The 27,716-nt window shown below is 35.3% G+C and overlaps 1 protein-coding gene across 1 annotated transcript; it reads right to left on the minus strand.

Annotated features, from left to right (window-relative positions):
- Positions 1–13,483: 13,483 nt before the first annotated feature.
- LOC123673215 (ADP,ATP carrier protein) lies at positions 13,484–26,627 on the minus strand. The gene is made up of 4 exons (XM_045607684.1): positions 26,259–26,627; positions 19,468–19,729; positions 15,656–15,890; positions 13,484–14,227 (listed from the first exon to the last, which is right to left on the minus strand). The coding sequence occupies exons 1-4, from the start codon at positions 26,416–26,418 to the stop codon at positions 13,985–13,987; spliced, it is 900 nt and encodes a 299-aa protein (XP_045463640.1). The 5' UTR covers positions 26,419–26,627; the 3' UTR covers positions 13,484–13,984.
- Positions 26,628–27,716: the final 1,089 nt, after the last annotated feature.

Consider the following 27,716-nt stretch of genomic DNA (forward strand, 5'->3'; position numbering starts at 1 on the left):
TAGTTATTTTTATTTTTCAAGCAATTCCTAGCTAAATAGCTCCTAGGAAATACCGAAAGTCAAACAGAAAACGGAATTTTCCAGAAGTTTGTATCAGACAAATGGAAATTCAAGAAAATGACGAATTTAGAAAAAAATATTCCTTTTACCGATGAGGTAGCCGTAAAGCAGTTTTGAGGAAATAAACATTTGAGGATAAGGCACGAGAAGAAGAAGAACATTTGACTATATCAATAAGAATGCAATGTCCTAAAAAGGATCATGGCATCACTATATAAATATGAGAATACATCACTCTCGTTTCCTACAAAATGCTATCTCAGAATTCAGATAGTCAAGATGGAATAATTTCGAACACTCCATCTTTCATCAAAGCGATTTTGGAAAGAGAATTGTTGAAATGACCGCATCTATTAACTTTATTTAAATAATGGGATTTCATTTCTGTTTTTGTCATTGAATATCAAGATGTTTTGTTGCAAATATATGCTATCTATTGAAATCAGTCATCATCTATATATATTGACGAGGATGAATGTGATCAAGAGAGGGCTACTACAGGTTTGTAGTTTTTATTCAAAATTTACTTTCTGCAAGTCAGTCGAAGACATCAATAACAAACTTCAACTAAATGGGAAATGCATAATACTTAAGGTATTATATTTGGCAATGATCTCAATTGAGTTCAAAGACTGACTAACGTTAAACAGTCAGTGTACAATATGGCCTTAAACTTAACATTAAAAAGACTAGTATGATGAAAATACATTTTAGATTCCTGAGGATGGCAAAACTTTTTAAACCTAGAGATCTGTGTTTACAAACTAAATCAGATTTCTAAAGTGTTATCTTTTCCATCCTTCTGTATGGTTTTGTAAGAAACAAGAAGCTTTAGCTTTATTATCAAATACTGAGAAAATTTTGAATCGACCATATAACTGATGAAGATAAAACGGTTTTGGAAAGGGAACACAGCTGGTGTTTCTGATCGAGGAACGTGAGGTTGAGTATCTGGAACACATAATAAACAATTCTGATAGATACCATATCAACAGGGCCCCCGCAAGGGACATCAACGCCCGCGTGCAGAACATATTTTGGCGCCCCTTAAAGGGGGGAGGTGGAGAAAAGCACTGCTGGATAATCGGAATTTTTTTTTTTAAGTTTTATTGAGAATCTAGAGTAGAATGGTTGAAAATCTATCAGCAACCTTCATTGCCTTAAGAACTTTATGGTGTTAGTTGTAACATATAATAATACATTCCAAATGTCATTCAAAATTCAAGCTGTATTCTTCTATAAATTATTCATAAATGCATACACATTTAATTAGGACCTATCCAGAAATTGAATGGATGTTTTTCTAGATTTGGCTGCTGCAAATTCTTTTTTATTATCAATCAATCAATTTTATCGAGTATCTCTTACTCTATATCTAAGATTGCCAATCCAGAAAATCTATCTTATGACATGGTAGCCTTCAAATAGTTTTTAATTATTTTTAATTCAGTGAATGATCTCTCACCAGAAGCAACAGACACAGGTAAAGTGAGAAGGATTCTTGAGGCAATACTAAGATTCGGTAGAGAAGAAGTTAGATTATTTTCAAAAATATATTGTAGAATTTCAAGAGGATTTTAGCTTCAGATAATGAAAAAATCTAAGGGCAAACCTACTATTTGAGGAACTTAGTGTTTGATCAATTATTTTCAAAAAGAAAATTTATTTTTAAAGCGATTTTTGGATCTTGAGGTGCTTCATCTGTCTGTTCATAATCGAACAATTTTGGTTTATACTTTCGTCTTATAGTATATAATGGAGAAAAACCTTGATCTATCTCAAGAGCAGCCGCTAGTTTTCCAGCTTCCGCAAGTTTTTCCTCGAGAACATTATCATCCCTATAATTTTTGAAATGATCAACTAAATTCTTCAAATAGTTTTGGCACACTTTAATGTCAATCGCTACACTTTGCATCATTTTGCTAACAATATTAATCTGGAATGAAACATCATAAAAAATTATTATACTTCAAATAAATTTAAAAGAATGAATATTTAATAAAAGAGAACTTGCTTTATGTCTAGTTTCTATGTTAAAAGTATCATTTTCTGCTATTTCTAAAAGGCTATCACATATTTGAAATAAATGAAACTTTAGCATCAATTCTACTTGACCATCTAGTATCACTCAAGGATTTTAGATGTAACTGAGGACCATGCTTTTTTATAACATTCCAATCTTTTTGTGGATGAAGAGAAATATATATATATATAAAGTTCTTGTACAATATCAACAGAGTCCACTGTTTCATTTGAAACCTTAGCAGCATCATTTTCAGTTAAATTTAAGCTGTGTGCAGCATATGGCGCAAAAAATGCCTTAGGATTAGCATCGAGTATTTCTATTGCGACGTTCGGAAACTTGTATAAGTTACAAGAAAGAAGTTTGGAAAAAAAATTGTTGATAAAATTTGAAAGAATCTTTTTCGAAAACCTTTGGTCTATAAGAGGTTTTGGCGCCCTTTTAGAGTGGCGCCCGCGTGCGGTGCACGCGTTGCACGCGCGGTTGCGGGGGCCCTGCATATCAATAACAAAAAACAAAACCCTGATGCTATATCATCTAGATACAAGTAAATCGTCCGCCAAATCTGCTTGTATAGCCTATTCTACGATGCGATCGACTAAGTCAAGATTGCCCCCGTAATCGCCAACATCCGAAACGGATAAGCCCTTCAAGTTGAAAAAGTTTGGGGGGGGGCTTCACTTCACCATAAATTCGAGAAAAATGGTGCCAGGAGTTTTGAGCGCTCGTCATATAATATGCGCCTTTGTGTTCTATCATGATGTCATTGTTGTCGGTTAGTTTATCTGGAAGAGAAGTTCTCTTGGTGGATTCCTCCTGAATTAGTCACGAACAATCGAGAGATTATTTTACTGAAATATTGGGTAATTTTTTTCGATATTCTGCTTAAATTTCCTTTGGTTGAAATTAGTGAGAAATTTTGCATCAAGTTTGAAATTGCTACTATGTATCTTTACTTAACATATCCACTAAAATATTAGAAATTTTTTTCTGTATCCTATTGAATTTTTTATAACGACGTCGATACAAAATTTTATACAAAGCTTGAAATAGTTATTCCAAATATAGGGTGTAACATGAGTGGTTGGCCTTAGCTTAGTGGTGAATGCGGGTCATACAGGCCTTCCAGAAAAGTAGCATAGCAGAAATACAGGGTGATTAATGAAAGTTGGCCTAATTTTCCGTTTCCGATATCCATAACCTGGGAATCACTGGGTTTGTTCAATTCAACACTAACCTTCAAAACTTTTCATGTAATTTCAATATCACCAGAGCAGTACTCAGATTATAGAGTTTTTCCTTATTTAGACTTCGAAATCTATATTTTAACACGTTTCAAGGGAATATCGTTATTGCATGAAATAACACATCATTCAGTCTAATAAATCCTATTTTTACTTTAAACGGCACACTTTCTTCAGAACAATAGCAAACTAAAGAATTCATGTTTTATGTAACTTTTTTGAAATTCGGTCCTGTTTTTACTTCTTTCAAGGTAATATTTGATGTTATCAAGTGAGATTTTGAATTTTTTAGCTTTTTTATTTAATTATTTGAACTGGGGTCGTTTTGCTTCAGTAAGCCTTCCGGGAACTGCGACCATGCAGATCTTTTGTTCACTACCCTACTCATTCATAGAAACCCAGGGAGGTCGTCAACGACGTTAATAAAATTGACAACCTCCCTAGGGGCCTTGGCCATTACCTCTCTGGTATCCAGGACCGGCTTGCCCATGTGAATGGTTCTTAGGCCAGCCAGCTCTGGACACTTGCATATCAAGTGTTCAGCCGTTTCTACTTCCGATCCACAGAGCCTGCAAATCTCCTCTGCTGACTTACCCATACGGTACAAATGATGTTTGTACCGACAGTGCCCCGTCAGCAGTCCCACCATCACCCGAAGCTCCGCTCGTGACAGCTTCAGGAGTTTTCTGGTGTAAATCTTCACGAATTTCTTTGCCTGAGCAAGTCTAGGAGTGTTAGTCCAGTGCATTGTCCTACTGTTCAATTCCCATAGCTAGACCGCAGCTTTGTATTGGTCTTTTCCTATCCCACAGAAAGGCTCAGGTCCAGCAGGTCTTAACCTTGATGCACTTTTTGCAAGCTCGTCCGCTCTCTCATTTCCTTCAACCCCACAGTGCCCTGGTACCCATAGTAGAGTCACCTTATTTCCTCTGGCCAGTTGCTTTATGGTGTTACGGCACTCCCAAGTCAGCAGAGACCCCTGACAGCACGATTCCAGGGATCTCAGCGTGGTTTGGCTATCCGTGGTGATGTAGATATGCGCTCCTTTGAGGTTCGTTTTGAGACACTCTTGGGCGCATACATAAACAGCCATTATCTCGGTCTGTAGAATCGAGGGCTCACTTCCCAGGACTTTAGAGATCCTCAGTCTAGGTCCATATATCCCAATGCCGGTGCCCTTCTCTGTTTTTGATCCATCTGTAAACCATATGGATGACTTTTTGTCCAGACGATTAATGAAACTTATTGCACTATGACGGTCATTTATAACCGTTTCAAAGGGCGTTTCAAAATCGTAGGTGGTTGGCATAATATCTGATGGTTTTGCGAGGAGGTTTGAATCTAGTTGATTCAGTATGTCCAACCCAGTTCCCAGGAAGGAGCTTTCCATTATGGGAAATCCTTATTGCTTCGAGCAGGCAACATTTCCTCACATGTAGGTGTAAAGGAGGCAAGTCTAGTATGACCTCCAGCGCTGCCGTAGAAGCTGTGCGCATAGCTCCTGTGACACCAATACACGCCAGCCTTTGCATTTTCTGCAACCTGATGCGTGTGGTGACCTCCTCGGTTTTTGTCCACCATGCTAGAGATCCATAGGTGACAATAGGGCGTACCACCGCTGTGTATAACCACAGTACCATTTTCGGTTTCACTTCTCATGTCTTTCCAAAGAGTCTTTTGCATGCCCACATAGCCGCCGTGGCTCTGGAAAGAGCCATATATATATGTTTTCCCCAGTTCAGTTTACTGTCTAGGATAACACCTAGATATTTACACTCACTAGAGAAGAGCAGAGTCTGACCATTTAAGACCAGAGCTCTGAGGTCGAGATTCCTTCTTCTAGTGAACGGGATTATTGATGTTTTCGAGGGGTTGACAGTAAGCCTCTCTTCCCCGCACCAATTTTCAATAGTTTTGAGAGCAAGTTGCATTCGGCTACTTATTGGGCCCCCATGCTTGCCTCTAACCGTCACCACTATGTCGTCGGCGTAAGCCTGGACGTTAAATCCCCCTGTTGTAAGCCTCTCCAAGAGGCCATCCATGACCAAGCTCCACAGCAGGGGTGATAGAACCCCTCCCTGAGGGCATCCCCTACACGTAAGCACAGCCACTTCGGTTTCTCCCAGATAGGCTGTAACGGTTTGTCCTTTCAACATAGCTGATATCCACTTAACAGTGGAGGGTGCCTTCCACCTCTCTAAGAAGATGATGAAGGGCGTCTACAGTAGATCTACCCGTCCTATAAGCAAACTGTTTGCTGTGGAGTTTTAAACTGCCTCTTATGTTATTATCAATTATTTTCTCCATGGTCTTCAGGAGAAAGGAGGTGAGGCATATGGGTCGATAGGACTTAGGCTCTGGGGAGCCTTTTCGACCCTCTTTGGGTATGAATACTACCCTCGCATCCCTCCATAATTTCGGGATATAGCCCCTTGTAAAGCTGGCCTTAAAGAGCTCAGTTATCGGGACTATAAGCGCTTCAACACCTTTCTGAAGCATGGCTGGAAAAATACCATCCATGCCTGCTGATTTGAAGGGCTGAATGCTCTTTATCGCCCATTCAATTCTTTCTGGTGTGAATAGTCTACCAGCTTTCTGAGAATCCCACCTGGTGGGGTTGTATACTTCCCCAGCGGGGGCCCCATCTTCACTGGTAATCTGCCTGGAGCCAGGAAAGTGAGTCACTAGTAGAGCTCTTAGGCTCTCTTGAGGATCATTCGTAAATTCCCCACATGGCTTCTTTATTTGGCCAATTGGGTTTGAGTGATCCTTAGATAGTACCTTTTGAAGTCTAGCTGCTGGGGCCGTTCTCTTCTCCAGGACTGCCTTTTGGCTTTCCTGACCTCTTTGTTGTAGTTGGTCAGGGCTAGTCTGTAGGCATTCCAGCTGCCTTCTCGCTTAGCCTTATTGAAGGCTTTTCTAGCAGTTTTCTTGAGGTTTTCAAGATGATTGTTCCACCAGGGGACGTTTCTGGAGATCGTTTTCTTCCTGAGTGGACAACTGTTTTCAAATGCCCTCTTCAGACATGATGTGAAGTGAGCAGAGGCGTTCTCCAGATCCTCATTGGAGCTGATGTTGTATTTCAGGCCCTTCAGATCAGAACTCATGTGGGCTATGTAAAGTTCCCAGTCTGTCTTCCTGGGTATCCTGCACTCAACATCAGCTGAAGCAGTTGCTTCTATTCTATTGCCATATGGTCTGACATGGATGGCTCTTCTGAGACCCTACAGTTCTTGACCATCCCCGCAATAAAAGGTGTCGCCAGTGTAAGGTCAATTACTTCCCTTCTGATCGCATTCATGAAGGTTGGACTATTACCCACATTTACTATCTCTATGTTAGTAGAAAATAGAAAGTCAAGCAAATCCTCACCTCTATGATTTATATCTGTGCTGCCCCATACTTTGTGGTGTGCGTTCGCATCGCAGCCCAGAATCAGTTGTTTCTTCTTCATGCGGCACCATTCGATGAGGCGTTGTACTTCCTCCGGTGGTGGGCTGATGGCGTCTCCTGGAAAATATCCTGAGGCGATAACAAGCTGCCTCTTGATGTTCTCAGTTCGCACCTCAACCAATGCCGCAGCAAGATCCCTTGCCAGGAACTCTGTAAGTGGAAGACAGGTTAGTCCCCTTCTGAGTATTATTAGGGCTCTTGGACTTACTGCCTTATCGCAGTATATCGTCTGATATTTTAGCTTTCTCTTCACCTGTTCTTCATTCTTGAACCCATAGCACCTACTGCGTAAAATATTAATTAGAAGTATGCATAATCGAACTGTGAATTCTTTTGAATTACAACTTTGATTTTCTGAATCAATGGCATACCAAGGGGGGGATAAGGGGGATATATCCCCCCCACCCAGGTGACATATCCATTATAAATCACAACGCTCAATAAATTAATTGTTTAAAAATGTAATCGACGAATTCATCAACCAGCGCTTATATCAAAAGGCTTGATCTGATCTGACTGTCGTAGGCATACCTAATAATCATTATTTACTTACGAGATATAAGCCAAATTGATGATAAAAATAAACAATCGGGTGAAAATTGATGAAATTCTGAAGTAAAAGCTCCGAAATACACGAATTGAAAATCAATCTCAAGAAGTGAAACGAATAATCAAACATTTTTTTCTTTATCCCCCCCAAAGGTTATGTCTGGGTACGCCACTGAATCTGAATTTTGATTTCGTTTTTCTGAAATTCAAATTTTCTTTCCTGAATTACACTTTCCTATTCTGAAATACGGATAATGATTCTTTCAATATACACCTCAGTTCAATTGACTGGGAATTCTGTGAAAATAGTTCGGATGTGGATTCAGCGGTGGTAGCATTTTATGAGATTCTTTATACAGGTCTTGATTGTTTCATGCCGATAAGACTTGTCAAACGATCTACTTATCCAATTTGGTTTGATGGAAAATTGATATCCAAATGAGCAATAAGAAAAAGAAGAACATAAAAGGCACATAAAAAGTACAAGGTGTTGCGTCGATTTTCGCAATTTTAGTGTAGCTTGTAGCGAGTGCTGTAGGTTGTCTGAATTATTGGATTACATTTTTGAAAGATTTGAAATCAAATCCACGCAGATTTTGGTCTCATATAAAAAACTGAAAATAATAATAACGGTCTTTATTCCAAATTACTCCATGTTACAACACAAAAAGAAATGAAATAGTGTCAGGTGCTATAGATTTTAGTTATCTACACCGTAATCTTTTAATGTGTTTCCATATCAACCAAAATTTTGTACAGTTCCTTTTTGAATCGTTTATGGTTCTCTATTTTCTGTATGCTAGGTGGTAAATTATTATAGAGTTTTATGCATCTATATTCCAATTGTTTCTGTGATGTTGTTAACCTACATTTTGGATACCAATATTCCTGCGTTCTTGTCTCATATCTGGTCTTAGTATACATGTATTTACTAAATAATTCCTTGTTTTTATGGAAAAATAAAAGGCATTCTTGGATAAAGATGGCATATATCGTTAGAATTTTATTTTGCCGGAAAATTCCTCTACATGTTTCATTGAACTTTCTATTAAATAATATTCTTATCGCTTTCTTCTGTAGGGTGAATAAAGACGATACATTCCCTGAGCCATAGAATCATAAGCCAAAACGAAGTTTGAATTCTATTGTTGCATGTCTTCAATACACTTCCCCTCAGATATCTCGATGTTATTCTGATGGCATAAATTGACGATCCAAGCTTTTTCCCAAGTTTTGCTATATGATATTTCCAATTTAGTTGTTCATCAATGTAGACTCCTAAAAATTTAGAGTTTGGTGAGAGTTTTGACTCTTCACTTCCAATTAACATTTTTCCTGGGGCTTCTATACCAGAGTTTGTGGGACTGAATAGGGTTATTTTCGTTTTGGAGCTATTCAAAATCAGGTTATTATCATCCATCCATTCCCTAGTGTGTCTCATTATTTAATTTACTAATTTCTTGAGATCAGGCCAAAGAGGTTGTATAACCAGAAGGTTTGTATCATCAACAAAGTGTATGTACTTCTATTACTTTATTTAGGTCCCATTCTACTTTTATCCCAAAGTCATTCACGTACACAAGGAAAAACAGTGGCCCAGCTATACTTCCCTGTGGTATCCCCAATTTCAACTCTAGTTGATCAGAGTTTGTGACAACTCCATCAATGTGCATTTTCACAATCTGTGCTCGGTCTTAAAAATATGATCTGATCCAATCAAGTGCAATACCACGAATGCCATAGCATTCCAGTTTTTTAAATAGAATTTGGGGGTCCAGGCAATCATAAGCCTTAGAGAGGTCAAGGAATAAGCCACATGCCAGATCTCCGTTCCCAAAAGCATCAACAATTCTCTTTAGGAACTGGTAGATAGCTGTTTGAATTGATCTTCCCTTTAAACGTTAAACGTTCCCCCCCCCAATGGCCCAGGCACCTCTTAAATTTTGCCGTCCCTCCTAGAATTTGACATACTAAGGTTCAAATAATTACAAGATCAGCAAAAATTTCACCTTCAATACATTTTGGGAAGACCCATATCTATGAACGCCAAAAAAATGACGTCCCAAAATGGCGCAAGTGTCTGGGGTCCACATTTTCAGTATTTTGAGTATCTAAAAGTTGCCCCCCCAAAAGTGGGGCCTGGATCCGCGCCTGGTATCTCAAAAACAAAGCCTTTGTAGACTCATGTTATAGGACTAAATTCTTAAAATGATCCGAGAAATCTTTCATTTTCATTTTTACCTCCAATTCAGAAACACCATGTAGATAAAGTCAATACAAAAAAATCTTCACAAATAAATTGCAATTTGAATGAAACACAATAAATTGTACAACACAGCCCACACAATTTTTCGATGCGAATTACTCAGTTCAGTTCTTTGATAACTACAGTATTGAAATTTTGTGACGAGAATTATATAAAAAACCGAAAACAACGGGTAAGTGTATACCGATGACGAATGCAGAAATCACAGATGGCAAATAAGGGTCGATGCCGAGAAAGCGGCCAGATAAAGGAAAATAATAAACCTCGGACGAAGACGAGCTCGTATTCAAGGGCGGTCCTAGCCTTAAATTTTGGGGGGGTCGCCGTTATGGACTTCAAGTTTTTTTATGGAACCATTTCGACCCTGTTTGCTTGAACCGCATATCAAGTGTTAGGTGGTTCCATTTTTGGGGGGGGGGCATATTTTATCATGCTGCATATCTATAGGGTGATACTTTTTTCTGGAAGGGTGTTCGCTTCTTTCCTCCAGAACTATTTTTTGGGAACTACTGCTATTTTAGAAAAATGTAAAAAGAAACTGGTCCAGTACTGCACATTTTGGTTTGTTATATTTTGTCGTATCTGCTATCGATTTCGAGAAAAAAATTTCAAACAGCTCTCTAGTAATCTTCAGGAATATCTAAATTATTATAAATATCCAGTTAGTAATCTGTGATGAATAAATTAATTATAAGTTCTGGTACTTATTTACCCAGTCTGTAGCGAAGATTAATAAATATTCAATAAACTGATATAAGTATCACTAATAGTACAACTACAAGAAACACCCTGTATTTCGAAAACAAAGCGTTTTTGGGCTCATGTTTATGGGACTTTTATTCTTAAAATCATCCAAGAAATCTCTCATTTTCCTTCGTAACTCCATTTTAGGAACACCCAGTATAAGGTAAGAACAATGGGATTGGTAATAAAAAAAGTTTTTTCGAGTACCTATTTGGTTCAAACTTCGTTATCAAACCTCTTTTTCCCACATGAAAGATATGAGTAAACGTTGTCGTCAAAAATTTTTTTTTCGATCAAACGGTTCATACGATGCAAGTGACTAAATTTCTGTATTTTAGTTACTTTCTCCAGCTTCTTGACACGTGTGAATTTGGTATACCTAATTTGCTTTTTATTTATGTTAATGACATAATCATTGTATATGGACAATAGATTCACACATACTTTTCCAAAGCGTTCGATAAGTTTAACCACACGCTACTCCTTGACAAACTAAAGAGGATTGGTATAAATGGGGCACCATATGATTGTTTCAACTCATTTTTACATAACATATTGCAGGGGTTTCGGTACAAAAAAGTTTCCTTTCATTAAAAATCCCCGTCGCCGTTGCGGTATTCCGCAAAGATCCCATTTGGATCTCTTACTTTTTGTTTTTAAGCATAGCAAGTTTTTTCTTTTCGCTGATGATCTAAGAAATAACTAACTTAGATGATAACAGATTGCTTCAGGAATTAGGATGATCTTGACAGGTTGTTAACGTGGTGCGTGCAATCGTGCATGGTTAGATTGTTTCTGAGATGTTCCAAGTAAAGGGTTATTTGTTTTCATGGGAATAAAATAATGTATATTTTGATTATATGTATTATAGACGATGTGAAGCTCGAGAGTGTTGAGGAGATTAAAGATCTTGGAATCACATTGGATTCGGAGCTGAAGTTATCTCACACTTTAATAATAGAGCTTATTTGAAAATTCTTGGTTTCATCCAGCGTAATTCTGGTAATTTTTTTATTCAGACAAAAATGACCTTGTATATTTCATCAGTTAGAAGTATCTCATAGTATGGCTTGTTGATTGGAGTATTCAGAATAGACAGAATATCTCTGAATTTAGAGTTACTCAAAAAAGGAGATTAGTTGCTGATATTCTTTTTTTGTATGAATTAATTAATTAGTGATTAGTTTTTATCCGCCTTTATTGGTTTACGATTCGATTCTCTCAATGCTGAGTTTGTTGTTAGTATCATTTTTTCTGATGCTGTGCGGCACTATGTTTTGTTTCGTTAACGAATTTTGAATTGTAATTTGCAAAATGGGTTGATCCCGTTTAATTTATTTGTTATCATGATTGTAAACAAATAAATACTTAAATCATTCATACTGCCACTAGCCAAACTGCCGCCCTAGGCAGAGACCCATTTTGCCGCCCTAGGTAGAGACTCATTTTGCTAAAAATGCTAAAATAAAAATTAATATTGGATAATCGAAGTCCAGCGCCTGCTCAAGCGTTTCTACCGTTCTATTTTTAATGGATTCAAATTTTAATCCATCAGATGATTCAGGATAAGTGGAATGTAATAAACAATAAACGTGCTGAACTGAATTCTAAAGAATATATGATAAAACATATGAATTGAGTTCAGGTTTTAGATCCTTCGTTTTTTTTTTTTTTGATATGATGAATATTTATTCACGATGCAAAGATGTTTAAGATTGATAAATTTGATAAAAAAAAATCATCAGTGAAATTCGTTTAAATAAAAAAAAAATTATTTAATTCTTTCTTCCAGTAAATGAAGATAATGTTGCCCTCCATTATTTGCCGCTCCTCTAGAGTGGGTCATGCAGTTTCAGGTTCCTAGCTCAGTTTCGATTTAGGAAAAAGGTTGAAAAATTGTTTTATTCTTGTTTAGATTATCGAGTAAAACAATCGGATAATGCGGATGAAGCGTTATCTAATTCGAATGCGCCCACGGCACACTAGTTAATTTGATATGAAAAATGAAGAATATTATAAAATAATGGAATGTCGTATGAAATAATAAAACTTCTTATATTTCTTGAGAAGTATCAGTTGGAAGTGATGAAATGGAATCGTTTTCTTATATATTGCATTTCATTCTGAGGAATGAACATTGTGATTAGGGAATTGAAAAGAAAATAATCCAAAACCCCAAGTGGCCATAAAATTCGGGAACGCCGACAAGCCTGATGAGTGCATGTGTTTTTTTAGCGTCAATAACTTGTAAAAAGCACTATGAGGGGATCACGCCACATCTAGATATTTATGAGTATAATGTAGGTATAATGCGGACCTTTTATGGTATTTGATGTTATTTAAATTTGTCGGTATTCCTTCCTGTTGTTGCTGACTGAATTAAATCTCATTTGGTACTTTGAATTTCTACACATGTGATTTTTGTTGGTCAAGCTTGAAATGCCGCCCTCGAATTTTGCCGCCCTTGGTGACCACCTACCCTACCTAACCCCTAGCGACGGCCCTGAATACCATATATCTAGGTTTTATTCAAATTGAAAAGTAATGCATTTATATCGACTAAATGATATTCATATCCTGCTTGGATAGAATAATTGATAGTCCCATACGAATTTCAGCTCTTCCAGATTAATGGTGCTATTCCAGCATGAACAAATTTGATGATATTACCGTGATCAACATACTTCTCGTTCTACTATTTTGATTCTGTAATATTTCACATTCTACCAAATCAACTAAACCAACGTAATAACAACGAACAAGAGGATTCGTTTCGAACTCCGAATACTTATGAGTATATATTTTTGTGAGTTTATAGGCTTGGCCTCAACTCTTTACCTTTTAATAATAATAATAATATTTAATGCCATGGTTGTAATTTGTTGACTTCTTGGTTATGGTTTTAGTCTTCCCAATGAATGGTATCGGAGTTTTAGACGGATTTGGACATTTCATAAAGTAAACTGCTTGAATATAACTGTTTTCCTGCAACGATTAACGAAAAATAATTGATAAATCAAAAGAACATTCGGTAAAAACTTGATCACAATAATTTACGTTGAAGTTATCGGAATAAACTTGAGGAGTTTTCAAGATTTCTAGAAGTGCAGAATACATAATATTCAAATACACAGAAATAGACAATTAAATTTTTAAAACAGTTTTATTGAATCGTTTGATGGTATTTATTAATGAGACAATTTTTTTCTCTCTTACAACATTCAATAATGTTAGCTCTTTGGCTGGAAGTGGTTTGGTTGTACCAATCTTTAAAAGCAACAATAAATTACTAGAATTGTAGTCTCTATTACTCAAATCAATATAACGAAATGTATCATCTTAAACTTAAATTCGTCAGGAGAAAATATTTACAAAATATTCACCACCCAATAAACTGGATAATATAACCCGGGAATGAGGGAGGTCAAAAAATACATATAAATAAATGAATAATTCTGGCAAGATGTCTTCAATCAGTGTTTGGTTGTGAAACAATGAATCGAAAAAAAATATCAAAATTTTTTATGGAGACTTGTGTTGCATATAAAAACCAGAAATGAAAATTATATATCTAAACAGTCTAGTCGTTTCATCTGCTAATTGTCCGGACAAGGTCTTCTTTTCCTCGCCAATTATTTTATATCTTTACATAAGATTTTTAAGTTCGTCATACATTACTAACACTATAGCACCACCAGTACCACGGAGGATATTGGAGAAAGCGCCCTTGAAGAATGCCTTTGGACCTTCTTGCTTAGCGATGGTGGCCCAACAGTGGACGGTACTCTTGTATATAATATCGCTCTTAGCTCTGCCAGACTGCATCATCATACGCCTTCTTACTGTGTCGAAGGGATAGGATACAATACCAGCAACGGTTGTTACAGACTGAAATAAAAATGAGGTGAATATCAAGACATGAAAAGAAAATATTACTAAGTCGGTCTAAGACTCTAATAGCATATAGGAACAGCCTTTAGCAATTGCCTTCCGATTTGATCTAGTACATTGCTGTGCATTAAAGACTGAAGTAAAAATTAGGTGAATATAATACCAGAGAATGTAGGAAAAGCCAATAACAATTGCAATTGCCTTCGTATTCGATCAGTGCAATGAAAAAATTATTATCCAAAAACAGAGACAACTGAGCACACACAAGGATGTTAATGGCTCTTTTAAAATCACGTTTTCAGAGAGCCCCATATCAATAAGGAGGAATTCGAAAAAATATCAATTCGTTTACTCGAAGAGTAAAAATAGAATTGGTGAGTTCCAGATTACACTCCCGATCTACTGCACCATAGATTGAAGATATTCTGCACCATTCATCTGATAGCCATGAAACTTTGGGAAGTGGTTGAGTAAACGGACTCGAAGATTTCTGGCATATTAAATTTTCAAAATGAAAATTCACTTGAAAAAATCTTAAAACGGCTTGAATGTGATCATTTGCTTGATTTACTTTTCCTCTGTGTGTGATCGCGAGGGGGGTATAAAAGTACACAAGCTTAAATGTTTACATTTTTGTTCAAATATTTTATCAAATTTCATCATTTTGTGTATTTTGCCAAAAACAATCTCATGGGTGTTAATTTTTTTGTAGGACGTTCTTCCAACAGACGGGTCTATTATTTCGTGAAAATGTCTGCAATTTTGAACCCGGAATGGTCTCAAATAATAAATTTCGAACGAAAGGCTCTATAAACTTGAGATTTCGAGGGTAGGTTCGGATCTTGAATGTTAGTATTGACATGAAGTCAGGAGATTTCAGGGCTCCATCATTCATGTGCCCGTGGACACCATATACATATTATATACAGTGTGGTCAATAGGGCGTAATTCGCATTTAAATGAACGAGTATTCAAAATCTCTCGACTTCCCATCAGTCCTCACCCATTTTTTTTAGCATATATTCGAAATGATTGATCATAATCAGTATGTTGTTCCTATTTAAATAGTATAACAATCATTTGAACAGAGTTTTTAACGTAAATATATTAAACAATAGGTAGTTCATAATGAACAATTATATTGATTCAATTCTTGAATATGATTGATTACTTTATAACCTTATCTTCTCTTCCTAATCTTCACATTATTTATGAATGAGGAATTAAACGAAAATATCTTTTCGAGTGATACATCGAGTCGATCAAAAAAAGTTAATCGATTCGACACGCATTAGTTTTACAACGAAACACTATCAACGTTTAATTGAGATATTGAAGGTCGAAGGAATCCAATATAGGTATTTCTTAGCACTTTTGCATATTGAGACTGACAGAATTTCATTTTATTTGCAAATCAATAATTACCTGAGCAATAGCCCAAGAGATGACAAGAGGGGTGTTCTTTGGATCAGGTAAGATGCCTTTAGCAGTATCGTAGAAACCGAAGAAGGCTGCTCTGTAGATGATGATACCTTGTACCGACACACCAAAACCTCTGTACAAACCAACAAGTCCGTCGCTCTTGAAGATCTTTGTGAGGCAGTTGCCCAAACCACTGAATTCTCTTTGTCCTGCTCCTTTGCCTACATCAGCAGCTAACCTGAAAAGTTGAATCAGAACTTATATAAGTTGTGATATTATTATAGAATATCATAATGTTAAATAGTTATCAAAGTTACTTAGGAATTGATAGTTGTTAATTGTCAATCAATTGAGATAGAATAAAGTGTTTATATTGTTATTTTCGTAACTATATGGTTATTAACATAACAGAAGTTACATGTCGAACTGGATGATATGCAAATTTTGGCAAAATTCATAGAAATATCAATTATTTTCATATCAATCGAATTCAAAATCATTATCGATTGTTTTTCCATTATATTATTATATTAGCAGTCCTACTAGTGACAAAAGCAGAACATGAGCATACTACCAAGATACCAATTTCGTGGTCCAAGGTTGGCTACTTTTTTTTGAGCCTTTCGTCAAAATGATTGCAACTTCGGAGTTTTGAGCCAAGAATGGTAAAGCTCAAATGATAAAGATTCTACCAAAAAACTCGAAATTTTCATGGTTGAATTCAAATGCCAAACGCCGCATGTCGCGGTCAAGTTCATTTATGACAAAAAATGACCATGAAGGTCTATGAATATGGCCGTTTGAAATGTTCTCATCCTGATAATTTCAAAACTATTATTTGGATCAAAATGAATTGTTGCATTCAGACGTGAAACAACAATTTAAAGTTCCTTGCAAAATTTTTTGTTGATCGCGTCACCATGAGCAGCAGAAATTCAGGAAGAATATCAAAAAAAGATCTTACCATTTCCATGACCACAAAACCGACGGAATTAGGACTTTGGATATGATCAAAATATAAAATAAACAATTTCATGCTTCATGCAAAATATGTTGTAAATATGAGGGAAATAGTCGAGCTGCTGTGAGAGAGTATCGTCTGAGATTTCCGTCGCGCAGAATTCCCAATCACCAAACATTTTCTGCAGTATTTAGTTGTATAGCGCAATATGTTAGAGTGCCAGATAGGAAGAAGGATCGCCAAAGGAATCTAGAAAGAAGTGATGAAGTACTCCAATTAATTCAAGCACAACCTTCAACTAGTATAAGGAGAGTAAGTGCACAATTACATTTGCCGAAGCATAAGGTGCACAGAATAATCAAAGAGGATAGCAAATCACAGAGTCACTTTGTACAGAACAATATTCAGTGATGAGGCTCAATTCACCAGAGACGGTGTGTTCAATATTCATAACTCGCATATTTGGGCCGAAATTAATCCACACAGTATAAGACTGAGAAATTCACAACATAAATTTTCAGTAAATGTTTGGTGTGCTGTGATAAACAAACATTTGATTGGGCCTTATTTTTTTGACGGTCACCTTACAAGTGCGATTCATCTAGATTTCTTACAAAATATTTTACCCGGCATGCTACAAGGAATAAATATTAGAGGAATTTATTTCCAGCATGATGGAGCTGGACCTCATTTTGGTTTGGAAGTGAGAAGTTACCTCGACAATACCTATCCAAATAGGTGGATAGGTCGAGGAGGACCTATTCCATGGCCTCCTCGATCTCCAGATTTCAACCCGCTAGATTATTTTTTATGGGGAAAATTGAAGGATATGGTATATTCTGAAGAAATCCAGTCAAGAGAACAACTGATGAACAGAATTATCAACTGTTGCGATATTTGAAGAAATAATGGCGATATGATTCGCAAGGCTGTATCCAATTTGAACATTCGGCAAGAGAAATGTATACAAGCTAATGGTTTTCATTTCGAACCACTTCTGAAATAACGTTGACTCTGCAATTCATTCGTTCCTATTTTCGTTTTTATTAGGTACTCTTCAATGTATTTTAGTTTGTTTCATTTGTTATTGTTTCGTTATCGAATGTGCTTATTAAAGCTCTGAACTTTTTTGAAAATTTTCTACTAATACTTTCGCATTTTATATTCAAACATGAGATTTTCAGTTCTCTTCATGGTGAAAAATTCAATTTTTCGAACTTTATCCAAATTCAAAAATTCATAAAAAAATAATTGTTGATGTGACAACTTTAAGCGATACCGCAAATTGAAGCATAATTTAGCTTCTTTCTAAAAAGCGAATCAATTATTTGTAATTCGAAATACAAAGTGTTTTTTTTACCCTGAACACTTTAAATGAAGATTAATGAGTCCGGCCCTGGAATAATGAAATAATTGATATCGTTCTGACTCGACCTTAGCATGTACCAATAATCTCCCAAGTTTCAATACTATTCGTCAATAAGTTTGGATTTTATGATGGTCTAAGTATTTCCATGAAGTTCGAAAATCACCCTGTATCTTTCTAGGGAAATCCAGAAATTAATTTTTTACAGTCAATCAGTAATCAGCTAGTCCAACTCTATCTCTGGTAAGAGTATGTTCAGTTATTCCCCGGACACCCTGTATATATATATTATTACACTCATTATTTAATTTTGAGGTATTGAAGTCTCAGATAATGTAATGTTTCGAATTAGGTGAGTTTGTCCTGCCAGAATTATTCAGTGACGTAGATATAAGGTTTCCTATTGAAAATCTACACCACTGTCGTTTTTCGAAAACATTATGCTGAAATCAACAGAAATTTACAAAAAAAAATCTCTTGGATTTATTTCATATAGTATACCGTTTTCCAAAAAAAACGATTGTGAAACAAACGCTATCAACAAAATAAATTATGGTTACACATTTAGCAAATTCAATTCTTTCAATTTTGCGTCGGTGCGAGGTGTGTGTATAAAGAAATGGCTCAAATTTTGAACAATATCTGTGAATATTTTTTTATAGTTTAAGTGTCTAATAAATGTTCTTTCTTAAATGTTCAATTGAATGCCATATGAAAGCGTTATAATAAACTACGCCAATTTTTGTGTTTTCATTTATCACTGATGAGAAAATTTCAAAACATTTATTTTTGGATATTTTTGTGGATACCTAGTGTTGCTATGTTTGTACTCGATTATCTCAAAAACAGTACGTTCTATGAAAAAACCTTTTTTTAGCGTAACTTTAGTGATTTCAGAGACAGAATAATTTTCTCGAAAAAAAAAACAGTGGCCTAGATCTTCAATAAGCAAATGATCATCGCATCTCTGTATCAACGCCACTGGATAATTTTGACAGGGGATTATTACCTCATTCAAGATACAACATTATCTAGACTTCAATTAGACCTTAAATTAAAACGATAATAACACTAGGGTTAAACCCTGTATTTCGGAAACGAAAAAATGCACTTTTTTCATGAAAAAAGTTGTTATCTCCTTATCCAAATTTATTGCACTGAAGAATGGACCGCTCTGAAGAGCAGAACAATTCTAGGCTTTGTGCAAATTACCGTAGCAATATGTTTTCAATGTCATGATTTCTTAAAATTCTCGATATATATTTTTTTGAATAGCCTTCAAAATTAAACGCGATTGATATTTTATTTCGATTATGTTGCTGTAGCTTGTATTTTATTTATTTTATATTATTTCACTGCACAACCTTGAACTGAATTAATCGAAAATGAAAATTCAACACTTAAACTCAGTTCTACATTAGAAATCTGTCGATGCCTATCAGTCTTTTTTTTCACTGTTGGTATAAAACTTGAAGAGAATTGGCTTACCTAGTTCTGGCAAAGTCAAGGGGATATACAAAGCAGAGGGAGGTTGCTCCGGCAGCACCACCAGAAGCCAAGTTTCCCATGAAATAGCGCCAGAATTGGGTATTCTTATCGACACCACTAAGGAAAACCTGCTTGTATTTGTCTTTGAAGGCGAAGTTGAGAGCCTGTGTTGGGAAATAACGGATGACGTTGGCAGCGTTACCTCTCCAGTATGCGAGGATTCCTTGTTCTTTGGGAATTCTGACGAAGCAATCTACCATACCTGAAAAAATTCAAAAACTTGTTCAATATATGGCCGAAATCTCTAACGTTTTGATAGTGGACATTCAATAGCATTACATTAACTATTTTTATATGGCCTAACTGCAGAGAGAACATAGATTTTTGTATAACACTAAATAATCAACAAGCTCTGACAATAAACACTTCTTTCCAGACTAGGTAGATTTAAAGAATGCCTGGTATAAAAGGCGTAAACTTGACCCAGTTCTTCTTCATTCCATGTATATGTCGGAATATACGATCGATATATTCATCCACTTATGGAATTCTGCATATTGTCAGAATTCCTATACTGTTTAACGTAAAAATCTGAAGATGAGTTCTCCTAGCACCCATTTCTTATTTTGTGCGATTTTTCTTTTCTTCTCCTTTCATTGTATAATTCTGTACAATATCTGCGTGGAGTAGCATAAATATCTGGAGAAACAGTATTTTACTTAACATTAGAGATTTTCGAACATTCTTTAGGTTGCAGTTTTTCAACGTTGAGTTCAAAGTAACGCAAAAAAAATGACAAGCTTAGGACTATGTACATTCCGATGATAACATTATCTATAAGTAGAAAATTCTGAGGTTCCCTTCGATGAGATTTTTCTCAATAGGGCTATCTTTACAAAAACCAAATTATGCTAAACAATATTCGAAAACTTAGTCTTGAAAAATTTTACGGAGTTGAATAGTGAAAACGATAATTATGCATGTGTTGCCAATTTCTAAAAATAGCTACAACTGTTAATATTCTGCGCCTTCATCATGTCTGTTGTTAAATTTAGCTCAACAGTTACGTCAACTAAAAAATATCTGACCCCAAATTCGATTCGTTGTAATTATAATAATTTCTACAGATATTTTTTACCTAAGTGGTGGACTACGTTTTTTCCACATTTTAAGAGATGTGAAGCATTCAAGGCTACCAAAAATAGGGAAGAATAGCTTTTGGGATAAAAAATGTTCAATCCCAGATTTCGAATTTTCTACTGGCAAAATGCATTTAATTAATTCTGATGGTTTTGCTACCCACAGAAAATTCTGTAATGGTTATTCTATAGTATACACACAAAATCTCAACTCAATTGAACCTGCCGTTTTGAAATGATCAAATTTTCTAACAGGCATATTTACGGAACCCCTATTCAGATTTTGCCGCCGACTAAGTTTATCAAATCTCTGTAGAGTAATTTTTGTGGTATCCTTCTTGAATTTTCTACTATTCTTATTAATCTATTAACACAAAATTCAGCAAGAAGTTTGAAATGATGATTCTATATACAGGTGGTCCAACGGAAACTTAACACCTCAATTTTCCGAAATAAAAGTGTGGAAAATCGCTCGAACCCGTCACTTCATGATTCGAGGGGGAACAACTTTCCCGCTTTTTTCATACCCATAACTTCAACCCCCTAACGGGGGTGAGCACAACAACTGGTTCAGTCGGAAACAAAAAGAGGGTGCATTAAAGAGCTTGTAGGAATGGATTCGACCTTGAGTACTAGGAAATTGCCCGATGTATCTGATGTTTCACGTACAACAATCATGAGAATCCTGAAACAACATGAATTCGATTCTTGTAAGATACGTTTGGTTTAGGAACTGAATAAGGATGATACCGATCGCCGACTGCAGTTCTGTGGTCTGTGAAATGATTAACGGTAATCAAAACCACTTGTTCAATATCTATTTTTCGGACAAGTGTTTATTTTACCTTAACGGCACTGTAAACCGGCCTAACTGTCGGTATTGGTCAGATGAAAATACAAGATTATTTCGTAAGGTGCATACTCAGCGTCTCCCAAAAATTAAATTTTCTTCATGAAAATCACATTATCGGCCCTTTTTTTATACCATGTAATCTCACTGGCCAAATTCGTTCAGATCTATTGGAGAACGCTAGTTATCCAGCCTTCGTTCAAGTATTGGAGAATACAGAAGACCATCAAACGATCATATCCAACGAGATGGTGCACCACCCCATTTCGTTCAACCCGTTCATCAGTTCTCAGATGAAAATTTTCCTCACGCCTGGATTAGAAGAAGGAGACATATTGAGTGGCCACCCAGATCACCTGATCTGGTTTCACTAAACTTTTTCTATGAAGTCACCTGAAATCCAAGATTTACGCTACCGAGCCTGAGTCACTCGATGATTTACAAACTAGGATATTTAATGAATACCGTCAAATTACACCAGAAATCTAGAGTAACGTACGCGAACGTTTTCAGCAAAACTTGCATCACTACATGAAAGTAAATATGGTATCGCAATACCCCTCATTCCTATTCAAGATCAAGGGGTTGTACTCACCCCCGTTAGGTAGGTAGTTGCAGTTAGTTGTTCCTCCTCAAATCAGAAATTGTCGGATCCGAGCGATTTTCCACATTTTCATTTCAAAGCCGGAAAATTGAGTTGTTAAGTTTTCGTTGGACCATACTGTATACAGGCATAATGTCAATCCGATCGTATAAGTAATAAAATTGTAATAATTAATAAATACTGCTATTTTTTCAATATTGTTGCCGATTTTTTTTTGGTTCTAAAGATACGATAAACAGGAGATTTTGCATCAAGATTCAAATTGTTATTATGCATTTGAATGCAATTTAATCTTGATCGCATACGTAGTTTTGAAATTATCGGTAAAAAAACATTTCATGGCAAAAATAATGCTACTATTTGCTGTTCGGTGACTAGCGCACGAAAATTATAAATTTTCCTGAGGAAAGATTTTAAAGCGCTCATCCAATGGAAATAAAATATGTTATGGTTCTGATGACACAATCCTTCCGAAATTTGATATAAACATTCCAGTGTAGTTATTCAGCAGTGGCGACGCCACCACTGTTTTTGAAAACAGGGGTGACCAAGAGGGGGCCGGATTTTTTATGGGGGAGGCCAGAGTAAAGCGAAATCATAGTTCTTCTAATCTTTTAGCCTTAGTGTGTCGAATTTAAGGGAGGGCCCGGGCCCCCCTACCCCTAGCGTTGCCACTGTTATTCAGTGAATAAGTTCGACAAACTTCAGGGGGTTTTTCTGCATGAAAAATAATTACAGGTCGTTAAATAATTTTTTTTCGCCAATATTTCGTTTTCCTAGATAAAGGTTTTTAAAGTTTCTCGTAAAACTTTCTATTTATTTATTGCTCTTAAATTGGTCGAGATTTTCAAATACAATTTGGTGGATTTCAATAGGTAGTTATTGCAAATTTATTGACATACAATTTATGCTCATCATTGGCGCATAAGGGTTGTGATCTGTTTTTTCAGAGAAAAATTGGTACTGCACTGAGATATTCCAAGCCATAAAAATTATTTTCTGATCTCCCTGTTCAATTTGTGACAAAAGATCCCTTATGCCTGTTTTCGTTTGGGGCGTCCTTTTTATGCAAAAAATAAAACATCTTATTGGGTATTTTTCATTTCCTTAATAAATAATCTATCTAAATTTTGATGGTGTATTAAAGTTAATATGTTTCATGTTTTTGCATAAAATTCCATGGTTAGTGGCGTACCATTTTTTTCCTTGAAAAATTCAGAGCAATAAATAAATAGTGAGTTTTTAAGAAAAATTTTATACCGCGTATCTTGGAATACGAAGCATTTGCGAATAAAAGTTATACAGCCAAGTGCGAGGCAAAGTGTAATTATTTTTCATGCAGAAACACCCCCTGAAGTTTGTAGCACTCATTAACTAAGGTACACCCTGTATACAAACAAATTTCACTGGTGTCACTGAAATATTGGTTATTTTTTTGATATTCTGCTTCATGTCCCTATTTTCGTAGTTAAGGTCATAAATAAATATTATTATAGTATTAAATTAACATGCAATTATTCAGAGATAGAAATTGTTATTTTATATTTGAATTCGAAAGAGCTTTCAAAAATCCTTTTGATCAGGTCATACTTCATAGAAATGAGTATTTTTCCTGAAAGTATCTAGGTATGTTTATAAACATGAATAACATAATTTCCCAGAACTATTTAGGGAAAAATTGGAACATTATATTAATTCGATCTTGTAATAGAAACTGATAAAATTCGGGAAGGAAGTAGATGCAATTGTCAGATTAAAACTCGAGGAATGGGAATAATGAATTTGTGAAAAATTTAGATTTTTCGATCATCAAATAGGCTTTCAATTTTCACATTGCATTAAGACCTATAAAATATTAAAAATTTGGTTAGAATAAGTTCAAATAGAATGGGATATATTTCTCTTAGTGAATTTGCAACTTATCTCTCTAATTTTATTTAATGCTCTTTTCCAGTGGCGGATTTACCAGCAGGCTGAATAGGCTAAAGCCTAGGGCGGAAGATTGAGCTTATCAATTTGATTTTGATTTATAGAATTAAATAAAAATGATTATCCACACACAAATCATGAAGTTGAAATTTTATTGATAGAAAATGTAATTGATATGACTGTGAACTATAAGGTTTCAAAATTCACGGGCGGTAAAAGTTGGATAGCCTACCTGCCTAGAGGCGACAAATCTGCAAATCCGCCGGTGCAAAACCGTCCGATTTGAAATTTTGCGTGTAAATCAATAGGTAACAACAATTTCAAGTTATGGAAAATTTCTTGATAATTACTTCATCAGATCCATAGTAAATTCAAGCAGAAAAAGCCCAATATTTCCACAATAATAAACCGGAAGTTGATCTAAATCTCTAGCCATTGATTGTTCTCTCAAGTTTCTTATAACAAATTTTTGTGGATATTTTCGAATCTAATACAAAGTGAGAGTTTATAAAAGTATACTTAAGGAGTAATAAAATTCATTAAAATTAAAATCTAAAGAATATGTCCCGGTATATTCAAGAATCTCTCACATCCAGCAAGAACATAAGTTAAGGAAACGATAAAAAACTATGGAACAAAATAAAGTTTGAATCTCGGTTTAAATACTTCATTTGAATTGACCTTCATACATAAGATCCATCAATTTGTCACTCAAGCTCTATACATAAGCTATAGGAAGCAATTTGAATAATGGCATTTATCGATACATTCGCATACTTAGTTTTTCTGTTACACAACTTATTTTAACTTAGAAACAACATTTTATGGATATTAAAGTTCACTTATCAAACGTAACAATTCCAAAAAAAAATAATAAACTTTCATAATAATTATTTTAAGTAAATGCGAATGGGACATTATTCCTTTTATTCTTTGCTATTTCAAAATACCTATATGTAAATATGCACAGCGTGGCTTAATAATTCCTGTTTTTGATAATAATAATAAATGTTTTTGGTATTTAACAAAGTCGTTAAAGGAAAATTAGCAGAAATACCTATACTACCTACAATATTGTCTGTGGTAGGTATGTATTATTTGTAAATATGATATGAATTGTATATTGATCAGAAATAGATCTGCTATTATCAGTTATAGATACTTTTCTGTTTTACTAATTACTATATTGTAATTAAACGCAGAAAAAGTTATTCTTGTTGTTCTCCTTTCTTCCAAAAAGAGGAGCATTTCTTGGGTAATATTTTGAGGCTCATCTCAGGCTCGTTATGTCGTTAAATATTTTCAAATGCAATGTGAAATGGCCTTATAAAGTAGTTGCATAATCTCAATGCAAATTTTGGACTTGAGTTTTATTTGAACTTCTGGTAGGTTAGGACTTTAATTATCACTATTCTGTTTTATTTCACTTTATATTTATATTTAACACTTTCTGTTCGAACTTATTCATCTCATTATCTTAGAACCAGGATTTAGCTGTTTTTCTCTGTATACTTGTTACCTGTATCTAACGAATCTGATAATATCCTTTGGAATTATGGCAAAATTAGTTTATTGATTGTTAGTAAATACGACTTTAATCACTATAGTTTCCACAATGAGTTTGATCAATGCTTTAAAACGCTCCTCTCTTCAGTTCATGTCAGTTATAAGTGGATATTTTTAACCGGGCGTCTATTATGCATATTATAACAGAGGAAAGAATCTTCTTTAAGGCCAGATTTTACTGGTTCCACCTAAGCTGAACAAGTTTAAATATAGTCCATATCATATTTCTTATTTGATGTGGTAAGTTAGGTACTGAAATAATTGGAAAATAAAGTGGATCATAATTGTAAAGAACGAAACGTGTCGAATTATTATATATAATTAAATTGGATTCCCTATTAAATTGAATTACTACGATAATATCAATAAATTTTGATAATATAAATCCAGATCTAGTGATTTCATTATTTTCCAATTCTTCGAGTTGAATGTTTGAACTTGGGAACTGAAGGTGAAATTAGGTGAATCGGCCTTCTAAAAGTAGGTGACTAGAGCCAAGTTTATTTGGAGCTTGAAACATGAAACCATGCGTTATGTAACTTTGAAGGTTGCTGCATCGACTGAATAAATGTAATGTCATCAGAAAAAGTAAAATCGAAAGATTAAGCTGGAAATGTTCTCGTGTATATTCAGTAGGATATTTAATTCAACAAGAACAAACTAGGATGAATCTGTTGAAAGGAGCTACATTCGATATTCCTACCTTTGTATCTTTGGTCTGCGGATATTTGCTTGGAGATGTGTTGGACTTGCAGCAGTAGCTTGACTCTTTCGATGGGGGCCACACATGTCTTGGATATAGCGGCTGATATTCCACCGGCCAAGAAATCTTTCATAAAAGCAACGGGATCTGCTAAAGACATCTTGGTTTTTTTTTCTGTTTGTTCTTCGGAAGTGATTGAGGTCCGCGCACTGCACTGCAAGTGAAGTGAGGTGTTGGGGTTGCGCTAGTAGTCAGAAAGGAGGGTCATGTGCCGTAGGAGAGCTGGGTCATGTGGTCCTCCCAGGCGCTTCAAACAGGAATAGGTCTGTGACGTAACGACGCCTGCGTCGCTTATATCGAGCGGTGCGCGTGTTGTTATCCAATAATTTGGACGCTAGACCTTCAACTCTGATCAAATGATGGATTATTTCGATTCTTAGATAATCGTGTCTTATTTTGGCGTTAGTATTATTATGTCACCACGTATTTTATCGCTTGTACCTATTTGTATGTTACAAACGTTTTTTTTAATTTTCGACTGAATCTTAATTTGTAGTTCGTTTTGGTTTATCTCACGAACCTCATAATTGAAAGAATTAGTATTCGTTCTAAAATCCGAAATGAATGTTTAACTATTTGTTATTGATTCCTTGATTTTTATAGTCTTAAAAATTCATGGATTGGGTTTTCGAGATAAATGGATCAACGCGTTAGGTATACAGGATGTCCCGGGAAGAATGCGACAAACAGATACCTACCATGAATTAAGGTCATATTGGAGAACTCGTCTCGTATCAAGAGGTTTCAATCGCCTGAGTGCCTTCATTTAGGATATACAAGGTTGAGGGTGATGTTCATATCATGAGTGAAATTTCACAGTTCAATAACTCTTTAACAAATCGACCGAATAATTTGAAATTTTGAAGTTCTGCCATCCTTTACTATCGCCTACCTTCAATATTTCTGAAATCGAGTAGATCAGATCCGGACTAGGAAAATTTCAGTCTTTTCCTATTTCCGTCAATATTGGATCACCCTGTACGTGAACAATAAGATTTTTTTTCGTTTTCGTAACCACAAAGATTTATATCATAATAAAAATTCTAAATCTCAGCTTGGCACGGTCATATACAGGCTGATCAATAAATTTTCCCTTATGATTGAAATTTTTTAAATTCATAATTTCTGAAATCGAATAAAACAGATCTGGACTAGACAAATTTTAGACTTTTTCTATTTTCATGAATATTGGATCACCCTGTACCTGGACATTTTTTTTGTTTGTCGTAACCACAAAAAATTAATTTATTATAAAAATTCTAAATCTCCTGATTGGCCCGTCATACAGGGCGATCAATAGTCATTCATGATTATTCATTATGAATGGAATTTTATAGTTCAAAAAATCTTGAACTGGTCGGAAAAATTATTTCGAATTTTGCAGTTCGCATTCACCAG

The sequence above is a fragment of the Harmonia axyridis genome, chromosome 2, assembly GCF_914767665.1.
Source record: "Harmonia axyridis chromosome 2, icHarAxyr1.1, whole genome shotgun sequence".
Classification (NCBI taxonomy): Eukaryota; Metazoa; Arthropoda; class Insecta; order Coleoptera; family Coccinellidae; genus Harmonia; species Harmonia axyridis.

What these genes read in the sequence shown, in the direction of transcription:
- LOC123673215 (XM_045607684.1), bottom strand. Translation starts at nt 26,418, where the DNA reads ATGTCTTTAGCAGATCCCGTTGCTTTTATGAAAGATTTCTTGGCCGGT. An exon ending in CGCAGACCAAAGATACAAAG is followed by an intron (nt 19,730 to 26,258) that starts GTAGGAATATCG and finishes GAATTTTTTCAG; the next exon opens with GTATGGTAGATTGCTTCGTC. An exon ending in TCTCTTGGGCTATTGCTCAG is followed by an intron (nt 14,228 to 15,655) that starts GTAATTATTGAT and finishes TTTTTATTTCAG; the next exon opens with TCTGTAACAACCGTTGCTGG.